Below are 11,054 nucleotides of genomic sequence, written 5' to 3'. Positions count from 1 at the left end.
GGGACAGTGTAAACAGTTAATGATTGGATCAGAACCTCTGCAACCATTAACATGACGTAAACAGTTTTTGAGTCTGTTGGGAACAGAAGAAATTACTAAGTCCCGGTTCTCAACATTAGTTCCCTGGATGTTCACCTGTGTCAGTGAGGTGGGTCTGCGAAAGTCCACTAGCAGCCCTTTTGTTTTTGCTACATTTAACATGAGGTTGTTCTGCTGGCACCAGTCTACAAAGCTCTGGATACAGTGTCTGTACTCTAATTTGTCCTCCTCTGTAATGAGACCGATTATAGCAGAGTCGGAGACGAGGGGAGACAGGATAAACAACAGGTGGAGCTGGGATGAATTAAACCCGATTAACAGAGAGAAAGGGGGGCAGAGAACTGGCAGGTGCTGAGGAAGAGCTGAATCTTATAAGGAATTACATAATGGCTGAATAAGGGGAAATATCTAACTAAGGAAAGGTAGACGCGACAAGACTACTAAATAAAGAACAGGAGCTATCAGAAACCAAGACAAATAATCAAAATGCATAAAAACAAATGTTTATCTAAAGAAAGAAAAACATAAAATAAAGATCTAACAGAACTACTAAAATAATAAATGTGAGTATAGTTAACCGCAGAAACTGAATATTAACAATTACCCGAATCTATAATTAACTTAAATTCTGAACAGAAAACTAAAACGAGGATCTAGGAATAAGCATAATCGGAGCGTCACAACCAGACTGTAGGATCCCCACGGAGCTGCCAATGCGGATCCTGACGAGTTGTTGTTGAAGACAACATGTTGTTTTAATTCGGGGACTTTTCCAGGGACAGCTTCAGCTGCGAATGGGTCATCCAAATTGGGACTGTCCCTGGACCTTGGAGACTTCTGGTCACCCTACTTTATAAGAGATAAGACAGCACTGATAAGATTCAGAGTGTTGAAATCTGGAGACAAATTGTTTGTACCTCCAAACTTGGCAAATAAAGCTGATTCTGAAAGGCGCTTTAACTTTTGTAGAAAGACAGAAAAACATATTGAAGAGGACTTATGAGACAAACAGGTTCTGTCTCAAGAATGTCTGGGCAATAATGGAGTGATGAAACAAAAATGTCTTAGCTTACTGTGTGCCACAAGGTTCCCAAGACCAACTATTGCATGTGATCAATGCCGTCAGTGCAGTTTGGTATAATATCTTAAGCAGCACAACCTTTATGAATGTTTTACTGGTAATGAATTTAATTCAATTTGATTTTATATATAAAGCACCAATTCACAACACATCATCTCAAGGCGCTTTACAAAGTCAAATTCAATCATATCCTCCAGAGAAATTGGTCAAAAGGTTTCGCATCTAAGGAAACCCAGCAGATTGCATCAAGTCTTGACAAGCAGCATTCACTCCTCATGAAAGAGCAAAGGGTCTTTCTATACAACAGTAGACTGTTTTTCAAGATTCGGATTCCTCTAGATGTGTAGAGTGCCATTTTCTCTCCAATTTCCTAATGCGGTGCTTGAAAGAACACAGCTCTAAATAAAACCAGGGAGCCAGCTTCCTGTGAATAATTAACCTCTTTTCCAAGGGGGCTACATTGTCTAATGCAAAATTTAATGATGAAGAGACACCATTAACAAAGACCTCAATTTGTGAAGGGAAGAAATAACATTGCTGCCCTCTGTTGGGCATTTCTGTGCTACTGAGGAAATTAAACGGGGGACAGACTCTTTAAAGTTTTAAACATTATCTGATCAACATCTACTATAATGAAACCTTCTTTTGAGGGTGGAGAACTCAGTTAAATTGAACTTAAAGGTCATTAAAAATGGTCAGATAGGACAGGGTTGTGAGGAAATACTGTTAATTCTTCACAATCAATGCCATATGTCAGCACAAGGTCTAAAGTGTGAAGGCAGGAATGAGTTGGTTTATGCACATTTTGAGCAAATCCAATTGAATCTAGGATATTATTAAAGACTACATTAAGGTTATCACATTCAGTGTCAACATGAACCTTGTCAGTGTTTAAGACTAAATCAGATAAGAAGTACCCTACTAACATTATCATTATTACTACCTCAAAGGAGATGAAGTGCGGAAGAGTGCAGCTGAAAGAGAGGTACAGATTAGTTTTTTATTTTATTTGAATTGCTGTGCATCATTGCCTATGAATGTAATCTGTTGACTAAATATTATTTAAAAAATAATTTGTTTCTCAGCAGCATCCAGCTAATGAACAATGGACACAATCAGAAGACAATGATGATGACAATGCAGCCATCAAGAAAGGTAAACGTTTTCAGAATAAACATAATTTAAGTACATCCCAAAAGACTCTATAAAACAATGAACTTAAACTGGTTCTCCTGTAATTTTACTTTGTCTTTTGGTACATTCCTGTCCTTTAGGAACCTCGGTCAAGAATTTAGGACACAATTATGAAAAGGTAGGAAGGTGGTTCTTGTAGTTTTAATACTTTAGTGTTCTACAAATGACAGCTGTCAATAATCTGCCGATTGGTCTGTGTAAATTGTTTCTTAACAGTCACTGACAAAATTGGACAAAACCACTGACAACAGCCAACATCAAAGAGAGATTAAGGCATTGTTTACCAGACTGCAGCTTGAAGGTGAATATCCAAGGAAGATGTCCCCAGAAGATTTTCTTCAGATTGGTCCGCAAGATGTGTCTAGTCCAACACTGGATGAAGACATTTCTGAGAAAGATCTGGGACATTCTTTTATTCACAGATTGATAAAGTTGGATTACAGAGCCAGGTATATTCCTGTTAAACAAGACAGTCCTGAGATTAGTAATTCGAAGCCTGGTCCTGGCTCTGATAGCAATGACTCAGATGAAAATGATTTTGACTTCTTTTTGAGTTCCAGTGTAGACTCAAATCAGCCAACCCAGACTCATGTCCATCCAATGGACGTTCAAATGGCAGTATTCCACTGCTCAGACAACTTCCTCAGGCAGATCATGATCACAAAGCTTTCACAGTGTCAATATGCCCTACCTTTGCTTGTTCCTGACCCATTCACATCTGAGATTGAGTGTCCTCTATGGGCATTCAGACAAATTACTAAAACATGGAAGGTAACCAAAGGAGATTCACACACCACCATGAAGAGCTTTCCAATCTGCAAAGCTGAAACACCCATGGTATGTTTTTTCCGCCTAGGATCACTCTTAAGGTCCAAGTCTCAGTTGATGAATTCCTTGATCAATGACCGCCACAGCACGTTCTTCCACAGAAACTGTCCTGGTAGCACCAAAGCTCGACATTTATTGGACGGTGTTGCTGAAATTACTTGGTACTGCCCCAGTGGAAAACCCAATGATGCCTTTAATAACTGCATTGCTTTCTGTAACCTTCATGGCGATGCTTTGGTGATCCAAAAGCAGCGGGACATACTGATTGAAAAGTCATCAATCAATGTTGTGATGATGGCAAATCTGCAAAAAGATGACAAGAGTTGGCCAGTTATATCACCTTTATTAAAGTCCAAAAAGCCTCTGATTTGTCTCCTTGTTGATGATAATGGTGCTATGGCAGAGGGTAGAAAGGGAAAGTACAAAATGGGACTCAAAGAAAGAAGCCAGGCAGATGTTTCTGATGAACTTAAGAAAATCATTCAAGGCCTTTTGTCTTCGGAAGATACTTCCATGTTAAAAATGTTCCAGCTTGAAACCATGTCTGAGAACCCTGGAATCAAAGTGGATGAAAATGATGACTTGTGCCAAAGTGGGAAAGCAGCTGCTTTCAAGATTACTGATTTGCTTCAGCAGAGTGATGTTTCAAATATTAGGGATCACTTTCTTCCATGTCAAGGCCATTTGTGGCATCAGTGGTGCAAAACGAACAAAGATCTCCACCGTCTCACAGGAAACATTGAAAATGACAAATCGAAAAAGGAAAGAGAAATGATAGAAAATCGAGAAAAACAGTGTTCTACTGGCTGCAGTAAATTGATGGAGCTGTTCATTGACAGACTCTTCAAAATACCATTAAAAGACAACAAATATTTCTTAAAATGGACTCAGATCCTAACAGATGCCCTCTCCACAGATGGTGTTTCTTCAATCCTTCAAAACTATGATAACAAATGGTCTGAGGTCCTGGCCTTGAAGAACAGTCCTGATAAATCACAAAATTTAGAAAAGAAGGAAAATGAGCTTGAAGATTTATCAAAAAAACTACAGTCTGCAACATTTGGCTTGGAGCACATTTTCAGAGAAATGGCACAGATCTACGAGGCCCATGAAGCAATGAACGGAGACAAAGGACAGGGTGATTGGTGTAAATACCCTGATCTGGCTGCACGTCTGCTGATCTCCGGACAGCCTCTGGAGCTGCTGGATGGGGACGCAGGTCATGTTCCTTTGAAATGGATCTCCAGTGTTTTAAACAACGTTATCAAGACCCTTGGGAACCAAAAAGTATTTGTGTTGTCAGTTCTGGGCTTACAGAGCAGTGGAAAATCAACCATGCTGAATGCGATGTTTGGACTGCAGTTTGCAGTGAGTGCTGGGAGGTGCACCAAAGGTGCCTTCATGCAACTGGTCAAAATATCACAGGAGATTAGGAAGGACTTAAAGTTTGATTATTTGTTAGTGGTGGATACTGAAGGACTGCGGGCTCTTGAGCTGGAAGGAACCGATACTGTTCATCATGACAATGAACTGGCAACATTTGTTGTAGGAGTGGGAAACTTGACATTAATCAACATCTTTGGGGAAAATCCTGCCGAGATACAAGATGTTCTGCAGATTGTTGTTCAAGCTTTCATGAGGATGGAGAAAATTAGACTTAGTCCAAGTTGTGTGTTTGTTCACCAGAATGTCACAGATGTGGCTGCAGCAGAGAAAAACATGGATGGAAGGAGACGCTTGCAAGAAAATCTAGACCAAATGGTCAAACTAGCAGCTGAAGAAGAGGACTGCAATACAAACTGCTTCAGTGAGATCATTAAATTTGACATAAAGAAAGATGTGATATATGTAGCCCAGCTTTGGGAAGGAAGCCCACCAATGGCTCCTCCAAACCCAGGCTACAGTGAGAATATCCAAGAACTGAAGAAATATATTCTCTCCAAAGCTTCACAGTCTGATGGGATCAGTCTTTCACACCTCAAGGCACATATCCAGGACCTGTGGGAGGCACTTCTGAATGAAAACTTTGTTTTCAGTTTTAAAAACACACTAGAAATCGCGGAGTACAGAAACCTGGAGGTGGAGTATGGGAACTGGACCTGGGCCATTAGGGACAACTTGTTAAAGGTTGAAAACCAGCTGTACAACAGAATACAAAACGGAGACCTTAACACGCTTGAGTCAAGTTCTATTAGTACAGAAACTACAGAAACGTATGAAAAAATCCAAGACACAATGACCAAATACTTTGACGATGATAAGAAAAAAGGAATAATAGTTCAGTGGAAAAGCCGATTTGGGAGCAAAATCAAAGAGTTTCACGAGGAACAAGTGGGAACAGTAAAAAGAAAACTGGATGGAGTGATTCAGCAAAAGCAAGCTCGGAAAAGGGTGGATGATATGAGGAAAGAGTTTGAAGACAAACTCCTCCAAAAGAGCAAAGATATTGCTCAAAGCCTAAAGGATAAGGTCAAAGATGAAGCAGAGCTTGAAAAGGCTTTCAACTCTGACTGGAAAATCTGGGTTCAAGAATTAACAAAAGGTACAAACCCCATTGAGGACATCAACCTGGAAAATGATCTGTTTTTTATCCTTACAGATGTTGGTATGGAGGAAAAAATCATAAACAAATGCAAAGCAAGTGGCAGATATGAAGCTATGTCAAAGGCTGACGAATATGTGCAATATGTAAAGGTCCCCAAGAAGCAAGCTGTCAAAGAAAGTGGAAAAGCTCAAAATGATGGGAAAGAAAACATCGTCACTAGTAAAACACCAAAACTAGTAGCTGAACTTAATGCTTTGTTTTCAAAACTTCAGAACCCACAGAAAGCTTATTCTGATGATAGAACACAAATCAAGCAAATGATTAATATGGTTGCTAAAGAATCCCTCGATACAATCAAAAAGAAACCAGTGGCAAGTAGAGGCTACCAAATAGCGTATTTGCAAGAAATGGTCCAGCTGGTCAAAGATAAGGTGGCATCATTGGAGGCAGAGTTAAAATGTGCCTTTACAAAGGAATTCACTGTTGACCTCATCCTGTATGTGTTTGATTCAGTAAAGAGTTGGTTGCAGAAGTCTCAGGATAGTTTCAAAAAGTACAACGATGCACGCTTCTATTTGGAAAGCAAGAGAATGCATTATTACAACATTTTCAAAATCTGCTGCAAAGGAAGTTCCGCTGTTGCAGTGCTTGGGGAACTGATCAGTGAGAAACTAAAACCATCCATTGTTGAAGCTGCTTATACCAAGACTGCCATGACCCTCGCTGGAGAGATGAGGTGTAATGTCCCAGCCTTCAATGGAAACAGGCTGAACTTGGAGAAACACGTGCTGAGCTCACTCGCTGAGAGAGAGGACTTTAATGAGTTCATCAAATACATCCAAAATCCAAGAAACCATGTAGAGGCTTTCATTAAAGCAGAGGTTCAGAGACGCATCAGCAAAGATTATAAGAACAAGGCAGAAAAAATCCTTGAGAAAAATGTGGAGGACCTTTACAACAATGTGAGTGAAGCTCTGTCTACAGCAACACAGAAAGTCAAAGACCAGGGAGGTGATATTGACATGTGGCTGTGTGAATTATCTATTCTGCTAAAAGATCAGCTAAAATTTGATGGTTCAGGTTTTAAGAACTTCAGCGACATAAAAGATTTCGACTTTCTCAACAAAGAGGCAGATAAAAAACTTCGACGAGTAAAACAGCAAATTAGCAGTTTCTCGGTGGATGAAATGAAAAAGTCAAGGCAAACACCTGAAAAAATCCTCATTGATCAGCTGTGTAAATGCTGCTGGGCTAAGTGTCCGTTCTGTTTGGCTGTGTGCACCAACACACTAGAAGATCACCGCCCCGATTACCACAGCGTACCGTTCCATCGATCCTCTGCGGTCAGTGGAATGTACCATTCAAACTCAAACTTCATGTCCATCGACTTCTGCACATCAAGAGTCGCAAGTGATCTCACTTTTTACCCCAGTAAAGATTCAAAGAATTGCATCCCCTATAAACGGTACAGAGATGCTGGTCCAGAGTTTGCTTCATGGCGAATCATCCCTGATGAGTCTAAACTGGCATACTGGAAATGGTTTGTGTGCAGATTTGAAAGACATCTGGAAAGGTACTATGGTAAACAATTCGATGATGTTGGAAAGATTCCTAAAGCCTGGAGAAAAATTTCTAAAAAAGAAGCAATAAAATGTTTGGATGAAATATGTGTGTGAATAAACACCCACTACAACTCTGCTGAGGAAGAATCTCTACAAAACTGAAAAAGTAAAGTTAAAAAAACAATACAGAAAAAAACAACAAAAAAGAAAATAAATACATCTTGTACATTTAAATGTTTTTATACATTAATTAGCAATAATTAAGTCTTGCAGAAAACACTTTCAGAAGTTAGGTCTTTCTTTTTTACTTTAAACTGGCTATTACTATTTTCATACTTGGCACTAAAGGGTAAAGGGATGTAATTTAAAGGTACTATTTAGTGACCTTTACAGTTAGTAAAGTTAGTCATTTAGTTACATTTTCTTACTACATATAGTTCATGGTAATCTTCAGATTTACTTTCTGTAGTCTAATAAATCTGTACCTCCTAATAGCTCAACAGAGCATATTATCCTAATTTATACAATAGGCAAAACAACTTTTTACATTTTATGTAGGGGAGTGGTGGCCTAGTGGTTAGAGCACAGAGCTTCAGTCCCAGAGGTTCTGAGTTCAACTCCCACAACCTGCCATTCTGGGTCCCTGAGCAAGACCCTTAACCCCCAATTGCTCCTCAGGAGTGCACAGTGGCAGCCCACTGCTCCCTAAGGGGATGGGTTAATATGCAGAAGTGAATTTCTCCATTGTGAGAGCAATAAAGTTAAATTATTATTATTGCATGCATCATCTGAAAGTACCCGATCAACATCAAAGTTTTTAGGTGCATTTATTTAAAAACATTCTTTGCTGTTTCTTTTGATATAAATCAGTATAACTATATATTCTGTGGATTAACAGATATAATGAATGTGCATCAGAAACTCATGTAAGGACAAATAGTATCCGATGATAACCTGTTATTTACATGAATTCCTCTTATATTTTCTTTTGAAGATAATGATTACTAAAAATGTTGTGTTAGTTACTTGATAAAAATAATGTTCACTAGATGGCTAAATAAATTTAAATGCACCACAGATTAAATAAACATGAATAGGTGTTTTCTATTTGCTGTAAGCACAATGTTTAGATTTTTTTCTCATCATGTCAAATAAAAAATGTATTTGCATGTTGATTCCTTTTTGAAATGGCTTGGTAAACATATTAGAAAAAAACTTTTTAGGATGAGCGTTTTAGTAAGAAATGTAATTTGTTATATTTTCATCATCCATTCTGACTTTTATTAACAAGAGTCAGGAATCCTTCAACTGTGGATTGACCCATGTTCAAATATCTATTTTTTTTTTCTTAATAAACGCCTCACTTCAATCTGCTGCCTCTGAGTCCTCCTTTTGTGTTTTTGTAATGGAAAATGTGATTGCTTGGAAATCTCTTATGACTGATCTTAGGAACATATCTTCCTCTGCAAACAATAAGGGAGCTCGGAACCCACTTTCTTAGGCTACGGCATCTTTTAGGGGCTACCCCTTACCTCAAGAATAGGACATTCATTAAAGGACATTAAATACTAAATTTAGACGCATACGTCGCAGCCATCTTGTGGTCGAACAAGCAGAGCGGTAAATGCTTGAACAGTTTACTTCTACGAGTGAACAGATTTATCCTGAGTATAACCTCAACAGACATATTATGGCAACAACAAAACACTGCTGCTGCGTTGGTATCTGCTAGGGCAGCTAAAGACAATTACAAGGTCGGCTTTCTAACACTTGAAGAACATTTCCAGGATTAAAGGATTAATGTCTCAGCAGGATCTGGAAAAACTAATCCATGCGTTTGTTAGTTGAATTGATTACTGCAACGATGTTTCCACAGCTCTGCCTAAAAAGTGGATCAGACAGCTGTAGCTGATCCAGAACGCTACTGCTTGCGTCCTCACTAAGACTAAGAAAGTAGAGAACATCACCCCAGTTCTAAAGTCCTTACACTGGCTCCCTGTATCTCAGAGAATAGACTTTAAAATACTTCTGTTAGTCTATAAATCATATATACAAATAAATTTGCCTTGGCTTGCCTAGAGGCCGCCTCATGTGGCTCGAATGCTCACGAGCTGGGCAGAACGGGCATTCTGTGAAATTCATCTCCCCTCGCTTCAATGGAGGGGGAAATTCTCGTCCTCTGTGGAGCGGAGGACTTGACTGGCATCGGAATAACTGCCGACTAAATCAAAGATAAGTCTGCAGTCTCACTTCTGCTTAAAACAGATGCCCGAGTAAATGAATCCGTCTATGCCGAACCTGCTTTGCCTCCTCAGTTGTTGCCGCAGAGCCGCTAGCCCACTGCTGAAATCACTGACGTTTTCCTGGACCACTGCTCTTCCTTGGACGCCCAAAGTGAACCGAACTCACACCGAGGCACCGACAGGTTTGGCAGAGGAATAAACAGGGAAAGTTAAATGTTTTTTTAGAAGGTTTACATAATGCGTTTACATGGCGTTTTAAAACACATGGAGCTGAGCGACATAGCTCCCGTTAGCATGTTGATACCATGCCATTGCTGAAGTAATTCTAGTGTGTGTTTTATGGTTATAACAAACGTTATCTCCACAAGGGTTTTATACACTGATGGTATATTGATGTTTGTGTTATCCGGCCCACTCATTACGACTAAAATAAAGCCGAAGCTTTTTAAAGTTAGCGGCGAATATCTTCTAGCGTATATACTATTAGCTTCAGGTAACTTCCGCTCTCTCTGATGCGTGACTAAGGTTAATTTCAAAACATAAGGTTTGATTTGTTTCGCTCCGCCATCGTTCGATAGTGCTATGAGTGTTATTGCCGCATTAATATGGAATATTAATGTTGATTTAAAGGCATTTTGTTTAACTTTAGGATTAGCCAATTTTGGCGACCGATCACTACAGCGACCCCTAGCTTCCCGGAGGTATAATCGCATTAATAAAATCAAGCGTCCCTAATGTTAATGATTTTACTGAGAAAATCCTTCTTTAAAATGTTATTTTATAAAATAATGTTTTGTTGGCTCGGGATTTGCATTGTGAATGGGTTGAAACACATACCAAATGTTGTTCTAAATAAGTTAAGCTAATTTAAGCTCATTCCATGTTCTTTAAGATGAACTTTGGTTCTTTGACTCAGATCTGCAGTGAACCAAGATTCACTGAATTATTCAGATGATGCTGATGATGATCAACCACTTTCTTTTGTATTTTGTTTCTTTTTGGTGTGTACATAGTTCCTTAGCTTAGCTTCTTTTTATCTTAATTTTGCTTAGTAGTTTTAGTTAAGTGTCACTAGCCTGGTAGAGAGGATTTGTTGATTGAAATATAGTGTTAATTCAGATAAACAGCATTATATAGTGATGTTCTCTGGATGTTCATTTTATTTCTGTTAAAAAATTCTTGAACTTGAAGAGAAGTTGTCACTCATTTATTCTACATGTGTGCAGAGTTTGCTGTTAAAAGATTGGCAGTGCTCGTAACATCCCTTTCAACTATTATCCTGATATCAGTTAGAGCTAAAATTCACCGAACAATACCTAACAGATGGAGAGTTATTTATTAAACATTAAATAACTTTAAACAGTGTATAATTGCACAACAGTTGGATACAAGCTTGTAACTGAGAGGACTTTACTATGGAGATGATTGTGGACTTTAGCAAGAAAAGAGCTCAACATAGACCTGTCATCATGGACGATGTGGAAATTGAGGTGGTCTCCACATATAAGTATCTTGGAGTCCACCTTGACAATAAGTTGGACTGGTCGGTGCAGGCAAATGCG

General features: G+C 38.9%; 1 protein-coding gene across 1 annotated transcript; it reads left to right on the top strand.

Moving 5' to 3' along the window:
• Positions 1-2,073: 2,073 nt before the first annotated feature.
• On the top strand, positions 2,074-7,432 carry LOC105934650 (interferon-induced very large GTPase 1). Its single transcript, XM_036147019.1, has 4 exons — positions 2,074-2,088; positions 2,209-2,275; positions 2,395-2,432; positions 2,531-7,432. The coding sequence occupies exons 1-4, from the start codon at positions 2,074-2,076 to the stop codon at positions 7,361-7,363; spliced, it is 4,953 nt and encodes a 1,650-aa protein (XP_036002912.1). The 3' UTR covers positions 7,364-7,432.
• Positions 7,433-11,054: the final 3,622 nt, after the last annotated feature.

This window comes from Fundulus heteroclitus, chromosome 14 (genome assembly GCF_011125445.2).
Source record: "Fundulus heteroclitus isolate FHET01 chromosome 14, MU-UCD_Fhet_4.1, whole genome shotgun sequence".
In the NCBI taxonomy this organism is placed as follows: Eukaryota; Metazoa; Chordata; class Actinopteri; order Cyprinodontiformes; family Fundulidae; genus Fundulus; species Fundulus heteroclitus.
Note: the sequence above shows the minus strand (reverse complement) of the source record. Positions and strands in the feature narration are given on the sequence as shown.

Coding starts and splice junctions, on each gene's coding strand:
- LOC105934650 (XM_036147019.1), top strand. Junction 2,276..2,394: donor CAATGCAGCCATCAAGAAAG/GTAAACGTTTTC, acceptor CCTGTCCTTTAG/GAACCTCGGTCAAGAATTTA. Junction 2,433..2,530: donor TAGGACACAATTATGAAAAG/GTAGGAAGGTGG, acceptor GTTTCTTAACAG/TCACTGACAAAATTGGACAA.